Source organism: Balaenoptera ricei, chromosome 17 (assembly GCF_028023285.1).
Source record: "Balaenoptera ricei isolate mBalRic1 chromosome 17, mBalRic1.hap2, whole genome shotgun sequence".
NCBI lineage: Eukaryota > Metazoa > Chordata > Mammalia > Artiodactyla > Balaenopteridae > Balaenoptera > Balaenoptera ricei.
The window spans coordinates 37,261,233-37,283,694 of NC_082655.1; the positions used below are offsets into that span (position 1 = coordinate 37,261,233).

Sequence of the window (22,462 nt, forward strand, 5' to 3'; positions counted from 1 at the left end):
TTCTTTCTTCCCTTCTGTTACGTTAGAAGAGGTGTCAATCCCTCTACCCTTTATTCATGGGGTATTGTTTTCTCATTATTTTAGGAATGTTACACTATTGATTTTCCCTTCTCATCCCATACATTTCAACCTTTCTTCTGAGTCCTTCCCACTGACATTTAAACATACTTGACTCTTCCATACTTAAAAATAAAACCAATAAACAAATAAATAACAACCCTCTCCTGAACTTTTAAAAAGACAATACTTCAACATTTTTATTTGGGGGCATGTATGAAATACTCAGATGAGTATTCAAGAGTTCAAGAAGGTGCAAAGTGCAGGGAGATCCCAATCTGTGGCCTTTGAATTCAGGAAAAGCTGATGCCTATATGCAAACCTGTAGCAGGAGAGTCACTGCCTTTTGTCATGCAATTTTGAACAGCTGAGGAAAGAATGATCTAGAGCCCTATCTTTCCTTTAACACATGTGCTGAGATAAACCAGCTCATTTATCATAATTTTATTCCAAAAGAATAATAATGAATTAGCTACAACCTATTTCCCTAGGACTTTCCTCCTTCTATACATCCTTTCAAGCAAATGCAGAGTCAGCCCAGTACTGGCCTTCCTCCTCTTCCTTAAATCAGTGCTTCAGTTTGGACTCTCATCATCTGGATTACAGCTAGAGCTTCCGGTGGTCTCCCTACCTAACCCATCTGCCACTATTCCAAGTGTGAATCTGATGATGTCATGATCTTGTTTTAGATCCTTCAATGGCTCACTATTACAATACAATAAATAAATTTTATATAAGAACAAATAAGGCCTGTATAAACTACTTTTTGCTTAATTCTCCCTGTTAAAACACTCACATCCGTACCAGTTAGGTCACTGAACTACCTCTGACAGTACTTTTAACCAGTACATTCTCAGGTGGGGTGAGGGAGGAATAGCCTGGTTTTGATACTTATTAGCTATGCAAACTTGTGCAAACTACAGGACTTTCTTGAGACTCAGTTTCCATTTCTGTACAATTTGAAAAACAGGCCCAAACTCAAAGGGTTATTGTAAGGAAAAAAGGAGTTAAGCTACATAAAACATTTAGACCACCTGGTACATAGTGAGCACCCAATAAGTGTTAGCTGGTGTTACAGATTCTGGGTAGCTACCTCCATAACAGACACTCTGACATTAATGTAAATCACTGTTGCCAGTGGATTTTTGTGTCTTCTAAATCTGTGTTACTAAGTGGCCAAACATTTTTAAGCCAAGTTTACTGGAATATAATTTGTAAGTAATAAAATTCACTCTTTACAACATACAGTTAAGGGGCTTTGGCAAATGTATACAGTTGTAGAACCATCACCACGATCAAGATATAGAAAATTTCAACCTCCCCAGTGTACTTTCATGTCTTCCAACGGTGTATTACTGAATGGGCCAATTTTTAGAAAGAAAGGTGTAAAGGCACCTATGGCACATTTGGTGAAGTCCAGGAATCTTAAAAAAGGGTAGAAAGATTACTTGATTTAGGTTTTGGTGTTTATTTTATATATCTCTACACTCTGTGAGAGGTTTTTTAGTCATTTGCTGCAGAAAACCTTTGATGAAGAGCCAAAGGTCTAGAAATAAGCAATTTAAAAATGTATGAAATCTTAGATGAGAATTATATACATTCCCATGGCTCTGATGTTAGTATTTTTTTAAGGTTGATTCTTTTATATAAAAGTAACTGAAAGCCCAAAAGTTTGCTTGTTAGAAAAGTACAAACTGTCAGATAGGAAACCAAGCAAATCATCGACCCTCAGTTATTTTGAACAGCTAGCTCATTTATATTTTGGCTCAGAAGAGATAATAATGTATTAGTTATAACCTATTTTCCTAGTGCTTTCACCTTATAGATGAACATTTTTGTAGGTCATGAGGAAAACGGTATTAAAAGACAGCACTGGAAATTCGAGAAAAATATGTGAGAAAGGAGCAATTATCAAAGAGACAGAATTCAAAGTCAGAGAGAAGGCATATAACTTAGCACAGTCAAGAAGAAATATAAATATGGTACAGAGAGAAGAGACCTGGGGAGAAGCACAGATGAGAGGGGATAGCAGTCTTAAGAGGACAGGAGCTGATTAAAGATGGAGCTGGCGCTGGTGCTAAGGGACTTGTACCTTTTCTGACCAGCTTGACTATAACATTTTTTTTTTTTTACTGTAACTTTATCATGCTTCATAGACAGTTGGATATAGTGCTTTTTGTAGTTCTTAATTCTTTAAATAGTTGTAGAGAACCCAAATACAATAAATAACAGCAAAATTCTGAGGGAACAGAAACATTATATTGGTGGAAATATCCATTATTTTAGAAATCTGAAGAAACATGGACTAAATACTGTATATTTTATGATCATTAAAGTATTTTTTGTGTAAATGAGATTTTCCTTAAAAAAAAACATAGTTTATGGCTATCAAAGAGAGTATAAGAACAGGTACCAAGCATTCATGGGACAGGTTACCAAGTGAGTCGTTACCAGAGACTGGAATGAAAGGAGAGCTAAGGAAGTGCCTAAAAGCAAGTGGTTAAGTGGAGGAGAAGGAGGAGGAAGGAGAGAAGGCAAAGGAAGAAATGCTCAATTACTGTTACAAGTTGTCCACACTCCTCTCCAGGATCTGTAATGTGTGCATCAAAGAACCTCCACCTTCAGATCCCCAACGCTGTGGTTCTACTCTTTGCCCTAAAAATACGGTTTTTATTTTGTTACAAAAGTTTTATTTACTCTAAAACACTGATTTGAAAATGAGCATGTTACTCCTACATACACTACCTCTGTAAGTAGGCTTAATAAGATGATTACTTACTATTCAGGAATAACAGAGTAATTGCTGCAGCCAAATGAACGTAACTCAGGGCAATCTTAGCCCTCTCACCCTTCTATTTCATCACTTTAAAAAGTGTGTTCTCAATAAATGAAATTAAAAATTCTCTAGAAGGAATCAATAGCAGAATAACTGAGGCAGAAGAACGGATAAGTGACCTGGAAGATAAAACAATGGAAATAACTAGAGCAGAATAAAGAAAAAAGAATGAAAAGAATTGAGACAGTCTCAGAGACCTCTGGGACAACATTAAACACACCAACATTCGAATTATAGGAGTCCCAAAAGAAGAAGAGAAAAAGAAAGGGACTGAGAAAATATTTGAAGAGATTATAGTTGAAAACTTCCCTAATATGGGAAAGGAAATAGTTAATCAAGTCCAGGAAGCTCAGAGAGTCCCATACAGGATAAATCCAAGGAGAAACATTCCAAGACACATATTAATCAAACTATCAAAAATTAAATACAAAGAAAAAATATTAAAAGCAGCAAGGGAAAAACAACAAATAACACACAAGGGAATCCCCATAATGTTAACAGCTGATCTTTCAGCAGAAACTCTTCAAGCCAGAAGGGAGTGGCAGGACACATTTAACGTGATGAAAGGGAAAAACCTACAACCAAGATTACTCTACCTAGCAAGGATCTCATTCAGATTCAACGGAGAAATTAAAACCTTTACAGACAAGCAAAAGCTAAGACAATCCAGCACCACCAAATCAGCTTTACAACAAATGCTAAAGGAACTTCTCTAGGCAGGAAACACAAGAGAAGGAAAAGACCTACAATAACAAACCCAAAATAATTAAGAACGTGGTAAGAGGAACACACATATCGATAACTACCTTAAATGTAAATGGATTAAATGCTCCAACCAAAAGACACAGACTGGCTGAATGGATACAAAAACAAGACCCATAAATATGCTGTCTACAAGAGACCCACTTCAGGCCTAGGGACACATACGGACTGAAAGTGAGGGGATGGAAAAAGATATTCCATGAAAATGGAAATCAAAAGAAAGCTGGAGTAGCAATTCGTGTATCAGACAAATAGACTTTAAAAGAAAGACTATTACAAGAGACAAAGAAGGACACTACATAATGATCAAGGGATCGATCCAAGAAGAAGATATAAAAATTGTAAATATTTATGCACCCAAAATAGGAGGACCTCAATACATAAGGCAAATGCTAACAGCCATAAAGGGGAAATTGACAGTAACACAATCATAGTAGGGGACTTTAACACCCCACTTTCACCAATGGACAGATCATCCAAAATGAAAATAAATAAGGAAATTCAAGCTTTAAAATGAAACATTAAACAAGATGGACTTAATTCATATAATTTATAAGACATCCTATCCAAAAACAACAGAATACACTTTCTTCTCAAGTGCTCATGGAACATTCTCCAGGATAGATCATATCTTGGGTCACAAATCAAGGCTTGGTAAATTTAAGAAAATTGAAATCTTATCAAGTATCTTTTCCAACCACAACACTGTGAGACTAGATATCAATTACAGGGAAAAATCTGTAAAAAATACAAACACATGGAGGCTAAACAATACACTACTTCATAACCAAGAGATCACTGAAGAAATCAAAGAGGAAATCAAAAAATACTTAGAAACAAATGACAATGAAAACACGATGACCCAAACCTATGGGATGCAGCAAAAGCAGTTCTAAGAGGGAAGTTTATAGCAATACAATCCCACCTTAAGAAACAAGAAACATCTCAAATAAACAACCTAACCTTACACCTAAAGCAATAAGAGAAAGAAGAACAAAAACACCCTACAGTTAGCAGAAGGAAAGAAATCATAAAGATCAGATCAGAAATAAATGAAAAAGATATGAAGGAAACGATAGCAAAGATCAATAAAACTAAAAGCTGGTTCTTTGAGAAGATTAACAAAATTGATAAACCACTAGACAGACTCATCAAGAAAAAAAGGGAGAAGACTCAAATCAATAGAATGAGAAATGAAACAGAGAAGTAACAACTGACACTGCAGAAATACAAAGGATCATGAGAGATTACTGCAAGCAACTATATGCCAAAAAAAGGGACAACCTGGAAGAAATGGACAAATTCTTAGGAAAGCACAACCTTCCGAGACCGAACCAGGAAGAAATAGAAAATATAAACAGACCAATCACAAGCACTGAAATAGAAACTCTGATTAAAAATCTTCCATCAAACAAAAGCCCAGGACCAGATGGCTTCACAGGCGAATTCTATCAGACATTTAGAGAAGAGCTAACACCTATCCTTCTCAAACTCTTCCAAACTATAGCAGAGGGAGGAATACTACCAAACTCAGTCCACGAGGTCACCATCACCCTGATACCAAAATCAGACAAGATGTCACAAAGAAAGAAAACTACAGGCCAATATCACTGATGAACATAGATACAAAAATCCTCAACAAAATACTAGCAAGCAGAATCCAACAGCACATTCAAAGGATCATACATCATGGTCAAGTGGAATTTATCCCAGGAATGCAAGGATTCTTCAATATATGCAAATCAATCAATGTGATACATCATATTAACAAACTGAAGAAGAAAAACCATATGATCATCTCAATAGATGCAGAAAAAGCTTTTGACAAAATCCAACACCCATTTATTATAAAAACCATCCAGAAAGTAGGCACAGAGGGAACTTACCTCAACATAATAAAGACCATATATGATAAACCCACAGCCAACATCGTCCTCAATGGTGAAAAACTGAAACCATTTCCACTAAGATCAGGAACAAGACATGGTTGCCCACTCTCAGCACTATTATTCAACATTGCTTTGGATGTTTTAGCCACAGCAATCAGAGAAGAAAAAGAAATAAAAGGAATCTAAATCAGAAAAGAAGAAGTAAAACTGTCACGGTTTGCAGATGACACGGTAATATACATAGAGAATCCTAAAGATGTTACCAGAAAACTACTAGAGCTAATCAATGAATTTGGTAAAGTAGTAGGATACAAAATTAATGCGCAGAAATCTCTTGCATTCCTATACACTAATGATGAAAAATCTTAAAGTGAAATTAAGGAAACACTCTCATGTGCCATTGCAACAAAAAGAAAAAAATACCTAGGAATAAACCTACCCAAGGAGACAAAAGAACTGTATGCAGAAAAGTATAAGACACTGATGAAAGAAATTAAAGATGATACAAACAGATGGAGAGATATACCATGTTCTTGGATTGGAAGAATCAACATTGTGAAAATGACTATACTACCCAAAGCAATCTACAGATTCAATGCAATCCCTATCAAACTATCAGTGGCATTTTTCACAGAACTACAACAAAAAATTTCACAATTTGTATGGAAACACAAAAGACCCCGAATAGCCAAAGCAATCTTGAGAATGAAAAATGGAGCTGGAGGAATCAGGCTCCCTGACTTCAGACTGTACTACAAAGCTACAGTAATCAAGACAGTATGGTACTGGTATAAAAACAGAAATATAGATCAATGGAACAGGATAGAAAGGCCAGAGATAAACCCACACACATATGGTCACCTTATTTTTAATAAAGGAGGCAAGCATATACAATGGAGAAAACACAGCCTCTTCAATAAGTGGTGTTGGGAAAACTGGATAGCTGCATGTAAAAGAATGAAATTAGAACACTCCCTAACACCATATACAAAAATAAACTCAAAATGGATTAAAGACCTAAATGTAAGGCCAGACACTATAAAACTCTTAGAGGAAAACATAGGCAGAACACTCTATGACATAAGTCACAGCAAGATCCTTTCTGACCCACCTCCTAGAGAAATGGCAATAAAAACAAAAATAAACAAATGGGACCTAATGAAACTCAAAAGCTTTTGCACAGCAAAGGAAACCATAAAGAGGACAAAAAGACAACCCTCAGAATGGGAGAAAATATTTGCAAATGAAGAAACTGAGAAAGGATTAATCTCCAAAATTTACAAGCAGCTCATGCAGCTCAAAATCAAAAAGACAAACAACCCAATCCAAAAATGGGTGGAAGACCTAGATAGACATTTCTCCCAAGAAGATATACAGATTTCTAACAAACACATGAAAGAATGCTCAACATCATTAATCATTAGAGAAATGCAAATCAAAACTACAATGAGGTATCACCTCACACCAGTCAGAATGGCCATCATCAAAAAATCTACATACAATAAATGCTGGAGAGGGTGTGGAGAAAAGGGAACCCTCTTGCACTGTTGGTGGGAATTTAAGTTGATACAGCCACTATGGAGAACAGTATGGAGTTTCCTTTAAAAACTAAAAATAGAACTACCATACGACCCAGCAATCCCACTACTGGGCATATACCCTGAGAAAACCATAATTCAAAAAGAGTCATGTACCACAATGTTCATTGCAGCTCTATTTACAATAGCCAGGACATGGAAGTAATCTAAGTGTCCATCGACAGATGAATGGATAAAGAAGATGTGGCACATATATACAATGGAATATTACTCAGCCATAAAAAGGAGTGAAACTGAGTTATTTGTAGTGAGGTGGATGGACCTAGAGTCTGTCAGAAGTAAGTCAGAAAGAGAAAAACAAATACTGTATGCTAACACATATATATGGAATCAAAAAAAAAAAAGAAAAAGGTCATGAAGAACCTAGGGGCAGGACGGAAATAAATACCTACAAGAGAATGGACTTGAGGACATGGGGAGGGGGAAGGGTAAGCTGGGACAAAGTGAGAGAGTGGCATGTACATATATACACTACCAAATGTAAAACCGATACCTAGTGGGAAGCAGCCGCATAGCACACGGAGATCAGCTCGGTGCTCTGTGACCACCTAGGGGTGGGATAGGGAGGGTGGGAGGGAGGGAGACGGAAGAGGGAAGAGATATGGGGATATATGTATATGTATAGCTGATTCACTTTGTTATAAAGCAGAAACTAACACACCATTGTAAAGCAATTATACTCCAAGAAAGAGGTTTAAAAAAACCAAAAACAGGGCTTCCCTGGTGGCGCAGTGGTTGAGAATCTGCCTGACAATGCAGGGGACACGGGTTTGAGCCCTGGTCTGGGAGGATCCCACATGCCGCGGAGCAACTGGGCCCGTGAGCCATAATTACTGAGCCTGCGTGTCTGGAGCCTGTGCTCCGCAACAAGAGAGGCCGCGATAGTGAGAGGCCCGCGCACCGCTATGAAGAGTGGCCCCCGCTCGCCGCAACTAGAGAAAACCCTCGCACAGAAGTGAAGACCCAACACAGCCAAAAATAAATAAATAAATAAAATTTAAAAAAAAAAAAAAAAAAAAAAACCAAAAACAAACAAACAAACAAAAAAATGGCATTAGGGTAAAAACTAGGAAATCTGAATAAAGTATGGAGTTATGTTATAAAAAAATAAATAAATGAAAATAAAGAAATAAAAAGTGTGGTTTTTGGTTTTTTTTTAAAGAATTGTAGCTTCTGGAAACAATAGGTGATATTATATGCTACAGCAATTTCAAATCCTAACTGAAATAAACTGATACTGTAAAAGAATATAACATATTCTATTATGTTAGAATAGAAGAAAATGTAACGATAAAATTTACGTCTGAAGATCACACACCAACTAATAGTGTGTTAATACAGTTGATTAGTTCAGTCTAAAACGGATCTGAACTTCAAAGCACACCTGTTGAAGTCATTCTCTAGCTCAACTAACTTCAAATACTCTCTACTGCCTACTACTTACTTAAAACATTTCAGCCTAGTATTCAAAGCCTTCCACAATATCTACCCAACCTGTGTCCATCAAACATATAGTTAATCATCAATTTCTTCCAGTTCTTTTGTTATATATGTGGCATACATCTTATCTTTTTTATTTCTATGCACAGAAATAGGACTTCCTATGAATTAAGGAATTCATTTATTAATTCATACTGTGAGCATTTATTCAGCATCAAATTCTATTCTGTGCTCAGTACTTTCCCTGGGTTTTATCATCTCCACCTCAGAATACTGCAACACTGTCTGTATCAGTTAGGATTGTGTTCGACCTCATGTAACAGAACGCCAAGTATTAGTGGCTTAACAACTTACGTTTATTTTCCTAAAGTCCAGGGCTGGTTGCAGTGGCTTCATGATATCACTCACATCTCAAATCACTTTATCTACCCACTTTGCTACTCTTAGTGCATGGCTTTTGTCCTCATGTTTGTCATCACATGGCAACAAGTGGCTAGTCACTTCCACTGTTGTTATTCCAAGAAGGAGGAAAAAGAACATAGTGACTTTCCTAGAAATCTGTAGAACATTTATCTTTATATCTCATTGACTAGAACTGTGTCAAGGGAGTCACATGATGTCAAAGACTTTCTCTTTCTTTCAGCTTTGCTTATTTCTGTGAGTTCAACTCCTCTTTTTTGACACAGATTTCCTTCATGAGATAGTAGTGGAAGAGAAGAGTGAGACAATGGTCAAAGATAGCTCCAATATGACTACATCTGAACGTAATGCTCCCTAGCAGAGAGGGCTTATTCTTCCCAGTGTTTTCATATGAAACACTGCACTTGCCTGGTAGTGTGCCCATATCTGGACCAATAACTGGGCGAAGGGGATTGATACAATAATTAGTCAGGAGACTTCCCTGGTGGCTCAAGGGTTAAGAATCCGCCTGCTAATGCAGGAGACTGGGGTTCGAGCCTTTGTCCGGGAACATCCCACATGCCATGGAGCAAGTAAGGCTGTGCACCACAACTACTGAGCTTGTGCTCTAGAGCCTGCGAGCCATAGCTACTGAGCCTGCGTGCCACAACAACTGAAGCCCACATGCCTAGAACCCGTGCTCCACAAGAGAAGCCACCGCAATGAGAAGCCTGCACACTGCAACGGAGAGTAGCCCCTGCTCACCGTAACTAGAGAAAGCCTGCGCGCAGCAAAGAAGACCCAATACAGCCAAAAATAAAAATTAATTAATTAATTAATTAAAAAAAAATAGTCAGACCTGTGTTTCATGTCTACCCTGTAATGGGAATCTTTATCAAAACCGCATAAAATAAGAGAATGTTGTTTAGCCAAAGGAAGGGGAGTTCTATTAGCAGACGAAAAGAGTAAGAAACCCTGGGCAAAGACAATATTTGTCCCTATATCAGCACTGAACAATTTGCAAGATAACATTATTTCTGCCATGTTATATGGCATAGAACTTTAGGATATGTTCAAAGTATTGAAGAGAGCCAAAGCTGCTTTCTAAGGAATATCCTCTCTTTGACTACCAGGTGACCTTGAAGCCTTTGTTGCTGAGGCTGGCAATTGTACCCCAATATTCATTATCCCCTTTTTTCATGGTAAAATAATTTTTAGCAGGACATATGGCCTTGTATTAGAAAGACTACATTCCCAGCCTCCCTTAGAGCTAGGTGTAATCACATGAATAACTTTTGGCAAATAGAAAGTGCTGAATGCAACTAGTTATGTGCATGGATGTGTGTGTATATTTGTGTGTATGTATGTATATATGTATGTATGTATATACATATATATAGTCATGTATTACTAGTTATATAGATATCAATATATACATTGATCTAGTTCTAATTATTTGTTTATTAGTGTCAATCTTCATATCACTGAATATATGAGCACTAGAATATGAAATCAGAAACTTCACCTCCTTTGTTTAATGCTGTCACCCCAGTATCCATAGTAGTTTTTGACACATAGAAAGGGTTCAATATTTACTGAGTAAAGAAGCAGGTCACTGTTCTCTGCCTATTCAACCCCAATTTCTCCATGAAGCTAGATCTCTGACCACCCAGCCTAAAGTCTTCTCTTCTTATTCTGAATACTTGTTATAGCACTAATTTTCCATAGAGCTTATTTGACACTTTTTGTTTACTGCTCTGAGGTCTTAGTTGTAAATCCATTTGTCTATGTTGTATTTTTCAACCATATTATAAAATCCTAGAGGGCAGGGACCACAGTATGTTTATTTTTCATACCTCTATCAGTCTGTAGCCAGTATATCTGGTATAGAGTAAGCCCTCATTGAATACTGCTGAAAAAGACTAGGACAGACAGTTTAATAGTGCCTTAGGAAAACTTACTGTATTCACTGGATTTCTGGTCAAGAAATCTATTGGGTTGGCCAAAAAGCTCATTCGGGCTTTTCCCTAAGATGTTACAGAAAAATCCAAACGAACTTTTTGGCCAACCCAACATATGGGATAAATATTAGTGTGGCTGGAAAATTAAAATATTTCTTGTTTTCTTGATGTTTAGCATCTACCTTGAAGTAACTATGGCATGTTTCTCTCTAAGCGTAAGCTTACCAGGAGAAAATTATACTATTTTTAACATTTACAAGGCCTAACTAAAACTGAGACAGGTGTGATAGCTCAATGTACCTAAGAAGTCCTTCCCTTGGAGAGAATAGGTAGTAAAATACTTAATATCTTTTCCAGGTCTAGATTTTAAGAAATTCAAGGTATTTCCTCAGAGGGCCTCTTGTCCATTTAAGGCTCTGCTTGAATCCATATTTTATTGGAGCCTGGGTTTATTGCCTGGTTACAAGTAGTCAATCCAGGTGCCTCTGAAGGGAAACAAATACTCAGCATAGTAACACTGATGGAAAGTCACCACATCCATGTTATCCAATATTCCTATCTCCTTTTCTAAAGGAGAAACGTTACGGAGGTTACAGAAATAGGTAACCTCTGAAATGGCCTCTCCCACTCATGTCCACCTCAAGATAGAAAGCACTGAGATAGACCAGAACATCAACATCCTCTCCCGAACCAGTCTTATTTCCTGCTTTCAAACCCTACCTCCACTCACATGTTTTCTCAAGGTATATTAGCCTCTATTTTGCTCATCTTGCCTAAAGTTCTACTCCAGAAAACATCTGCTTCTACACCACCACTCAAAGTCCCTTCCCCTCTTCTTTACTCTTTTTAAAAAAATATTTATTTATTTAGTTAGTTAGGCTGCGCCGGGTCTTAGTTGTGGCATGCGGGATCTTTGTTGCGGCATGCAGTCTCTTTAGTTGCGGCATGCAGCCTCTTTAATTGTGGCATGCATGTGGGATCTAGTTCCCTGACCAGGGATTGAACCCAGGCCCCCTGCATTGGGAGCACGGAGTCTTAGCCACTGGACCACCAGGGAAGTCCCCCTTCTTCTTTACTCTTAAGTTTGTAGTTCCAACGACTCCTAGCAATCCTTAGGTTGGTCAAGTATGCCTTGTAAGAATTTTTCCCCATTGACAAAAAAACAAGAATTTCCATTCCTAAAATGAAGCACAACTCCAAAGCAGATAATTTCCAAGCTAAGATAATAATACTACCAAAAAACAACCTTCGCCACCACTCCTAGGGCATATACTTAATCATAGCTCAAAAAAGTCCAACTTATATATTATATTCTATTTTATAGCAAATTGTAAAAACACCCACGTAAACTATATTAGGCAAGTATAATAAGTTCTATTACAATATTTTTCTATACTATTATACTGTTTCTATATAGGAACTCAAAATACCTAATATTTTAGAATGGTGGGATAAAGATATTGGCAATTTTACTTATTTATATTCATAGGAAAAAACATTACTTACTTGATACCCTATAATTTCCCAACACTCTACCATTAACCTCAAAAATCACAACCTTCTCTCATCTGGCTCAGTTGTGTCAAGTGTGTAGCAGGTCTAGAGAACTACTGGTCCAGAAAGGAGAAGGAAAAATGAAGACTTCACAAAAAATGGTTCCAAGGGTAAAAACAGAGTTGACATTATTTTATAAGTTTCAAAGTGTGAAAAATTAAATTGCCAGGCATTATGTAGAGTCACTGGTGAGGGTTTGGGGCGGGTTGGAGAGAATGAGAGAAGAGGTAGAGATTAAAAAAAAAAACAAAAAAACTGAGCAAATAAAAAGAATGTGGCAATGATTAACTTTAAGAAAAACAGAAGACTATAAAGAGAGGAAATATAATCACATCATATTACTTCACTAAGCAATGAACAATATTTACATAGTCTTTATAATGAAAACAATTCATACTGACTTTAAAAACATGATATAAGAATACTGGGAAAATGTAAGAGTGGAAGAGAAGTGTAAAAGAGACGGAATCTTCATCTACAGTAAACAGCAAGTGAATAGGTAATACTAAAATGAGTAAATCAAGAGATGGTAGTCTATTCATTTTATTCAGAAAGATGGGATAAATACCAGAAGACAAGGCTTATAGAGTTAAAAATGGCTAAGCAGGATGAGGTGGGGATGTCAGTGTACTGACACTATTTTGATATATTTAGTTTAGCAACATTTGGTTGTTAAAATTCATGCACTACTTCGATAAAAGTAACATTGCATTATAAAAAAAATTAACCATTTCAAGTAAACAGGCTAGTTTTAGTATCTTATCTATACTGTTTATAATTTTATAGAGTTCAGATAGGTTACTCAGCTTTCATCTCAGTTTAAATCACTCTGATATAAATTATAATCACTCTATACAAATTACCTTTTTTATGGTGTATTTTTGTTTTTGGGGTGACTGCAACTGGAATAAAATGTTAAAAAAGTAGAATTTTTTGTTTTATTTTTTTAACAACATTTTATAATGTCCTGCATGCCAATAGCTTTAGGAACACTTAAAATGATGTTTAGTTTCTTTTTGATATCATATAAAAATGGTCTGCATTATTAGCCCATAAACAGACTTGCACAAATTAAAATACTTTAACTCTTTGTTTAGTCATATTCTCTTTAAAAAGTTTCCTGACATTTACTGGTACATGTAACTGAACTATCTCCCTTGTTAATTCTTCTTGCATGAATGTTATGATTATATTACTAACAACCACTTTTATATAATTGGGCCTTTATGGGATCTAGACCACCTTATAAGAAGGTAAAGAATCTTCTAAAGAGTAAACCAATTTTGCCCTGCTAAACATTGGGAAAGAAACCAAGGATGAGTAGTAGAGCTCTATTTTTGGAGAAAAATTAGAATTGTACATTTAGATTTGACTGTGAAGTTATCTAGGAGGTTAACTCCCACCTCATGTAAATGGCAGGGAACTAGAATGTAAGAAACCCAAATAACATTCCTGTTGTACTAGTACTATAGAGACAGATGTTATCATAAAGACATGAACTATAGAATAAAATATAGAAGGCCGTGTACTTTGTAATATGGAATTAATTTTGGCTTTTTGAATACTAAATGTTTTTTCTCATGTACTTTCTCAGACTATCATAATATGTATAGAGACAAAAAAAAGGTTAATTTAAAATGAAGAAATTGAATATTCTGGGAACCAGCAATCATGGAAGTCATAAACACTTGAAGGAAACACTGAAAACCGAAGTGTACAAATACAGGCTGCTTGATCACTAAGCAATGAGTACATTTTTAGAGCAAAAATATTGGAAAAGTTTTAATTAACATGGGAGGCAATTTGCTTAAACCATCAGCTGGTCATTTTATTGCCAGAAGTGCTTCTCTTTTAGCTATATACTTGAAAGTTTTATTACGTGTTAGTTGTCTATATAATTAAAATTAATATTAAATATTGGTTCTAGTAATAATCCTTATATTCCACTGTTTTCACTTCAATTTCCAAATATCTGTCCATCTTTCTTCCCCTTTGTTAACAGTGTAGATATGCTTCCTCTACTAACAAAATCTCCTTTTCATGTTCTTGAATAATTTTCAGAATTAAAGTTTCAAAAGAAACCTTGTGAAAAACTGTTTGAAAATATTAACACCATCAAAAGTAAGCAGGAAAAAAGAAATAATTAGAGCAGAAATCAATGAAATTGAAAACAGAAAATCCAATAAAGCAAATAAAACCCAAAGTTGAGTCCTTAAAAAGATCAATAATATTAATAAGCCTCTAGCCAGGCTAACCAAAAAAAACAAAAACCAAAAACCAAAAAACAAGCAAACAAACAAAAAGCCAAAAGAGAGGAATCAAATTACTAACATCAGAAATGAAAGAGGGGACATAACGACAGATTCTATGGAAATTAAAAGAATAATAAAGGAATACTATGACCAAGCTCACAAATTTGATAACCATTTCAAGAAAATGAACCGATTCCTTGAAAGACAGAATCTAACAAAACTCACATAAGAAGAAATAAGAGGATCTGAATAGGCCTACATATATTAAAGAAATTGAATCAATAATTAATAACCTTCCAAAACAGAAAGCATCAGGCCTAGATGGGTCACTGGTGAATTCTATCAAATATTTAAGGAAGAAATTATACCAATTCTTACAATATCTTTATGTTCTTAGACTATCAGATATGAGTTGTGCTACTCATTTATGAATAGAAAAACATTCTTCTAGTTCATGGAAAGTCTTTTTTTTTAATATTGAAATTTCACAGACATATCCCACTGAGGCTGGGGATAGGACCAAATTGTCTTCAGAGAGTTTGTACTTTTTTTTTCAATTGTGGTAGAACACACATAAAATAAAATTTGCCATCTTAATCATTTTTCAATGTATTGTCTCTACTGTATTTCAGTATATTGTCTGTACTTTTAGTATCATCTCCAAGAAGGAATAAGGACCACAGACACATTTTTAAAACAACAAAAACAATCCTAGCTCATTTATGGAACTGTGAGGAATGACTTGACATTCAGGTAGGAGTTGTTAGAAATCTAACTCTGAGTGTGCCTTATTTACTCAAATCAGACCCTACTAAAAGGCATTAGAAGCAGGTAGGTAAATAGTTAGCAATCAACTTGCTAAGTTCTATAAATTCCTAAAACACATCAGAAATCTGTGAGTTATACCAGTTAGAATGGCCATCATCACAAAATCTACAAACAATAAATGCTGGAGAGGGTGTGGAGAAAAGGGAACCTTCTGGCACTGTTGATGGGAATGTAAATTGATACAGCCACTATGGAGAACAGTATGGATGTTCCTTAAAAAACTAAAAATAGAACTACCATATGACCCAGCAATCCCACTACTGGGCGTACACCCTGAGAAAACCATAATTCAAAAAGAGTCATGTACCACAATGTTCATTGCAGCTCTACTTACAATAGCCAGGACATGGAAGCAACCTAAGTGCCCATCAATAGATGAACAGATAAAGAAGATGTGGCACATATATACAATGGAATATTACTCAGCCATAAAAAGAAACGAAATTGAATTATTTGTAGTGAGGTGGATGGACATAGAGTCTGTCATACAGAGTAAAGTAAGTCAGAAAGAGAAAAACAAATACCATACGCTAACACATATATATGGAATCTAAAAAAAAGAAAAGAAAAAAAAAACAGGTTCTGAAGAACCTAGGGGTAGCACAGGAATAAAGACGCAGATGTAGAAAATGGACTTGAGGACATGGGGAGGGGGAAGGGTAAGCTGGACGAAGTGAGAGAGAGTGGCATGGCCATATATACACTACCATATGTAAAACAGATAGCTAGTGGGAAGCAGTCGCATAGCACAGGGAGATCAGCTCGGTGCTCTGTGACAACCTAGAGGGGTGGGAGGGAGACGTGAGAGGGAGGAGATATGGGGATATATGTATATGTACAGCTGATTCACTTGGTTATAAAGCAGAAACTAACACACCATTGTAAAGCAATTATACTCCAATAAAGATGTTTTAAAAATAAAAATAAAAAAGAAATAAAAAAGAAATCCGTGAGTTAGATTTCACTGACATGATAGATTCATAAAATTGGCACAAATAATATAGGAATTTGTTTCCAACCCAACCTCCTTCAAGGACTTCATTGAAAATGCCATGGGGAAATATTTTTGCTCTGCTTATTTTCATATCATATATTTATATTCTTATGGATTGTCTAAAATACATTGGGGAAAAAGTCAATATTTTGAAGAGCATACAGCTTTATAGTCCTTTTAAAAAAGATACTGAGCAAACAAATCATGGGTGGTAAAAGATGATATAGTTAGAGAATCTTTCTTTATGAAAGTTAAAAGCTTTAGCATTTTTAAATAATTAAAAAAATAAAGGTGATTCAGACTAATGTAACAGTTATAGTACAGCAACCATGGCAGAATGAAAAAAGCACTGATTTGAAAGACTTAAATTAAAACCTCAGATCTACCATTTTTTAGTTATGTGTGTATGATCTCAGACAGGTCACTTATTACCTCTGAGTCACAATATCCTAATCTGTAAAATGGTGATAATGTTCACATGTACCTCACAGAGTGGTTGTAATAACATGCTTGAAGATATATGAGTTAACTTACATAAAAGTACCTGGCACGCTTGCTTAGCATCAAGTGGCTCTCAGTGAACACCTCCTCCTTCCCTTCCTCCTTAATAAATAGCACTTAGAGCCTTCTGCATAACTCATGACAAAAATATAAGCAATGCCTTTTTCAAAGATAAACAGTTTCTTCATTAGAGATTTTATAAAAGATTTATTCTAAGTACAGATATGATTATAGAAGTACGGAAACAAAAAGCAAAGAAAAAATATTTTGAGAAGCATCTAACAAGCAGCTTTCTTTGTTTCATGCTGACATGCTTTGTGGTTACAATGTAGGCTTCCAATGAACACTGGATCAAAATTAAAATTCTAGGCAGGCATTCAAGTTTTTTGATTGTGTCCATTCTTCACTGAGCATGGGAAACGAATGCTTTAGAAGTTATTTATTGAAGATATTCCCACAGTACTCTCACAAAGTTCACTTCCAAAAGAGGCCCTGTCCCTGTAATGTATCTGAGTAAGTGAAAGCTATATCAGGTTTTGTGCACTGCACTTTAAAAATTGCAGCAGGGCAATAAAATCATGTTTTTAACAGAGGCTTTTCTGGGGCTGGGCCACAGCAATTCTGCGAAGGTGCATGATAAATTACAGGAAAAGAGACCAAACAAATTTCAAAAATAAAGAACACCAATCCAAAATGATTTATGTCCATATTTTGAATAAAATTAAATAGAATAATTAGCAGAAAGCATTTAATTTTTGTTTTCCTATTATCAATGTAAAGTTGGCACAAATGCAGTAAGCCTAATCAAAATCAGGTAATAGTTACCTCTGTGGCTTTGCTTGATGGTTCCACTCCAGTCATATTTGCTACTATTAACTGATGTAAGAGTTGAACTTGAGCCACACTTAGGAAGAAGTCCAGGTTTGTGGTTATATTCACTTCCAAGGAGTGGCCACACACTAAAATCTCCTGAAAGAAAAAAAGGTTGAATAGAGATAAAGAAACATGATAGCCATTAGATGATAATTTATCATTCTTACTTATTAGACCTTTACGATGTTGATGAATTCTCCTGGGACTTGAGTTCATCTGTTAATGAGAATAGCAGAAATGGTGAGCACGGCCACTCAACAGTTTAATGGATTAATTTAATAAACATTTATGAGGGCCTGTTGTGCACCAGGCCATGTGCTAGTCACAGGGAAACACACTAAGAATTTTTCACCATTTCATGTACGTTTGGCTTTTCATACGTCAAACTACTATCATTGTTTCAATATGTAGGCAATGATGTAATTCTTTACCATAAGCTTGTTCACCCACTCAGACGGACCAATATTTAGTGAGCATCTCCCAAGTACCATGCAGCATACTAGAGTGCTAGGAATATCACAGAGAGTGAGGCTGGCCTTGAAGGGCAATCTGCTCTTGAGAAGGTTACAATCTAGGTGGGCAGACAGATGTAAACAGGCAACTATAGGCAGCAATTACAGTCACAAGTGGTATGGTCTGAGTATTCTCCAAAGGATACACTCCAAATGATTTATAACAAAATGGAGTGCTGAAGCCAAAGGTAGCTAGACTAATTAATTTCACTTCTTTAAACTGCTAAAATCTTGGCAGCATTAGGTAGCTGTCCACTACATAACTGGTGTTGTTCTGCATAACTGAGTCACTTGAACATTCATTGCTGGAAAACCATTCAGGGAAGGAAAACAGAAATGAAAAATCCAGAAGTTTCACTTAATAAGCAGAAGCCCTGCCTCTTGTCATGAAGTGCATGTGGACAATGTTCAAATGCTTGGAAATGTCCAACAAACCTTCTCCTTAATAGTGTCATCCAAGAGAATGGATTTAAGGAGACTTATAATGGGTCCAAATACAAACTACACAGCTTAGAGCAGCTTTTAATAAAGCCATAAAGAAAAGCATGTCGGAAACGATCCCCTTTTTCTGGTTAAATAAATATTCCCCCCAAAAAGTTTCCAAAATTTACTCATTATAGTTAGAATTCTTATTTTATTCCACAAGTAATGATGAAGGGAATATATTTGTGTATTTTAAACCAATTGTGTTACTAAGTAACTGAAAGATATAAGTAGACTTACTTAATTTTTATATACCTTTTGTGGATATAAAGATATCCTGCCTAACCTAACTTTCCCTATAGGGCAATTACAAACATCAAATAAGATAACACATACAAAATATTTTTTTGTTTGTTTTTTATATAAATTTATTTATTTTTATTTTTGGCTGTATTGGGTCTTCATTGCTGTGCGTGGGCTTTCTCTAGTTGCGGTGAGCGGGGGCTACTCTTCATTGTGGTGGCTTCTCTTGTTGTGGAGCATGGGCTCTAGATGCACGGGCTGCAGTAGTTGTGGCACACAGACTCTAGAGCGCAAGCTCAGTAGTTGTGGCGCACGGGCTTAGTTGCTCCGCGGCATGTGGGATCTTCCCAGACCAGCGCTCGAACCCAGACTCGAAACCATGTCCCCTGCATTGGCAGGCGGGTTCTTAACCACTCCACCACCAGGGAAGCCCCAAAATATTGTTTTTTAAAAACTCAAAGAATGATGTAAACTTTTATCACCTTAGATTAATAATATATTTAATCTGTGCCTAATTTTTCTGAACTTTTTATAACAACTGCCTATAACTCTGTGAATGATCAAAAAGTTTATCAAGTTTTTAGCATAACAAACTTTTATGAAGAATATTTTTAAAGTTATGATGGATCACATTATTATTACATTTCTATTCTAGGCATGGAGGCAGTATACCATAGTGATTAGACTTCAAACCTGGATCCATTAGTAATTGGCTAGTAAGATTGGTCAAGTTACTTAATTTCTTTTGATCTCAGTTTCCTCATCTATAAAATATGTATACTAATAATATCCACCTCATATGGATTCTGTGAAGAGTAAATAAGGTAATTCATGTAGAACTCTCTTTGTAAGGTAATCCATGTGAGAACCCTAAGTGATCTGTCAATATTATTGTTGCTTTCATTAGAAAGAGGCGGCAGAGGTCAGGAGTGTATGGCCAGGAGCCAGACCAGTTGGGTTCACACCATGTTCTGCTTCCTATTTGTGAATATTTAGACAAGTTAACTCTTTATGCTTCAGTTTCCTCATCTGTAAAACGAGGACAGTAGGAGAAGTTAATAGGATTATTATAAGGATTAAATGAGTTATTACATGAAAAGCAATACCTAAATAGTACTATAAAGTACTTAATAATTATTAGCTACAATAATAACTTATTAATAATAAGCTAATTTGATATTCTATGCACGGAAACTATGAAAACTCCTAACACACAAGAAAAGCTGCTCCAATATTTAGACTAAAATAAAACCTAAATTAATTTCTAACCTCAGTGTGCATATTTTCTGGAGAAATTACTTTGGTGAAAATGATGGCAGGTGCTCCAGTTATTCGGACAGAAAAATCTGTTAAAATGGGAGTCAAAATTGCTCTTCTTTCTTGATGCCGCCGTATGCTAAAAGATAAAGTAAAAATTATTAGCTTTTTCAAAAAAAAAATATATTAGCTTTTTCATTTTTAAGGATAATTTTCATTAAATTTGTACAAGTCTCTGTACTACAAACATGTATGACAAAATTACATAATTATTTTGAGTGTGTCTATCTGTACATTTTTTTTTTTAATTTTTGGCTGTACATTTTATAATCATAATTTTTGTAACTTCAATTCTTAACTTCAGATTCATATAAAAAAATCACTGAGAAGTTCAGATGTAATTAATCAATTTCATATTAAGAGCATCCTAGGACCTTTCAATAAATTACTTTTTCTATTTTTAATTCCTTTTGTTTTTACAGTTTAGGATCTCTCTTGCTACCAAAAATAATCTTACTATTTTGTGATCATTTTTAATTTCCTAGTTTTAATATTTCTGACATTCTGCTTGACAACTGCCATCTTTCCAATCTCATTAGGTTCACAAGCATATCCTCTTAATCTTTGATTTTTTTTTTTTTTTTAACTCTAAGAACTATCTGAGTTCATAGATTATGACTGCCTTTACAGTTTGTGAAATGGCTTTTGTGACTTTGATACTGAATTCTTCTTCACAGCAACCCTGTATGTGAAGTAAGGAACATTACTAGCCCCATATTATCTATGAGGAAATGAAGTTCAGGGACTGGGCTAAGACCACCCAGTTGGAACAAAGGTTCCACAACTGGGCCCGCAGGGCAAGTTGATAACAGAGCAGCATTTGACCTCTATTTTAATTTTTCTTTATACATTCTCACCTTTTGATCAGTTATTTAGCACACTATTCCTACTCTACATTCAAAATTGCTAATTGCTAATAATTTCAAAGGAAGTATTGCGTTCATCGTAGAAGATAAAATTGGAAAATCTTATTGAGAAACCAAAGCTTGTGCTAGTGCAGATCTTCAAGTCTACCACCCATATTCTTAGTTTTCATTTCATGAAATAATACAGTTCTATGTTTTACTAGCAAGCCGTACCTCAAAAGTTCCTTGGAACCATTAATTTAATATTCCTTGTAAATATGTCCCTATTATTCTCTTTTATTATAAAATGACCAAGTTGAGATCAGAGAATTGGCATAAGTTATCTCATGAAAAAGCCCAGATAAAACTCAAGTCTGTCTATATCCTTTTCTACCAGAATAGTCTAGAGAATACTAGTATCTTTTGTTGAAACTGTGCAATGGGCAGAGCTTCCTATGGTCTCTGCCAAAAAAGCAAATTGGATCATCTGGTTCTGTGACACATAAGTATTGGATTTCAAGAAAGTCAATTTTAAAGAATTAAGAGATCTGGTGAATAGAAGAAGTATTAAAATCTGAATACAGAGGAAGGGCTGAGATCCTGAGAGACACCACAATTATAGCCTAATAGCTCAAATTCCATAAAATGACCAATGTGAGAAACATGTAACATCTGATGTGCTCTCATAGGGGAGTGCTAAAATATACGATGTATTAAAAATACCTTAAAATGGAAAACATGGCAGGGAACCAACTAAGAGCAAACCTTAGCTGAAGCACTGATGGGGAAAAAAAAGTACTTGTTTGTATCATAATTTTTTCCCACTATGTGAATTAAATCAGTAAGTAACACAACATATGGAAGACCTATGATGTTAGAAATTTTTTAAAAAAGTTTTTTAAGTCAATATTCTTATAAAACTAGAACTTCACTGGTACAGAGTGCTAACTTTTCTTTTGTATTATCTCTGATAAGTATTTGCGTTAAGGATACATATTTTTTAAATCATAAAAACTTTTTTATAGATTCAAGTATTTTCAAGGCTGAATTCAAAAGAAAGTAAAAATAAACACTGAAGAAATAACTACAACAAGAATTAAATTCTGCTAATATTTTAG

At 35.4% G+C, this 22,462-nt stretch overlaps 1 protein-coding gene across 10 annotated transcripts in view; it reads right to left on the reverse strand.

Moving 5' to 3' along the window:
* Positions 1-22,462, reverse strand: part of VPS13B (vacuolar protein sorting 13 homolog B) — a 766,991-nt gene that overhangs the window by 271,877 nt on the left and 472,652 nt on the right. For all 10 annotated transcript variants that reach the window (XM_059902238.1, XM_059902239.1, XM_059902241.1 and 7 more), the window contains exons 32-33: positions 20,452-20,578; positions 17,897-18,040 (exon numbers count right to left, since the gene is read on the reverse strand). In XM_059902238.1, coding sequence (XP_059758221.1) covers positions 17,897-18,040; positions 20,452-20,578 — 271 coding nt within the window. The remainder of the gene's footprint in view (positions 1-17,896; positions 18,041-20,451; positions 20,579-22,462) is intronic.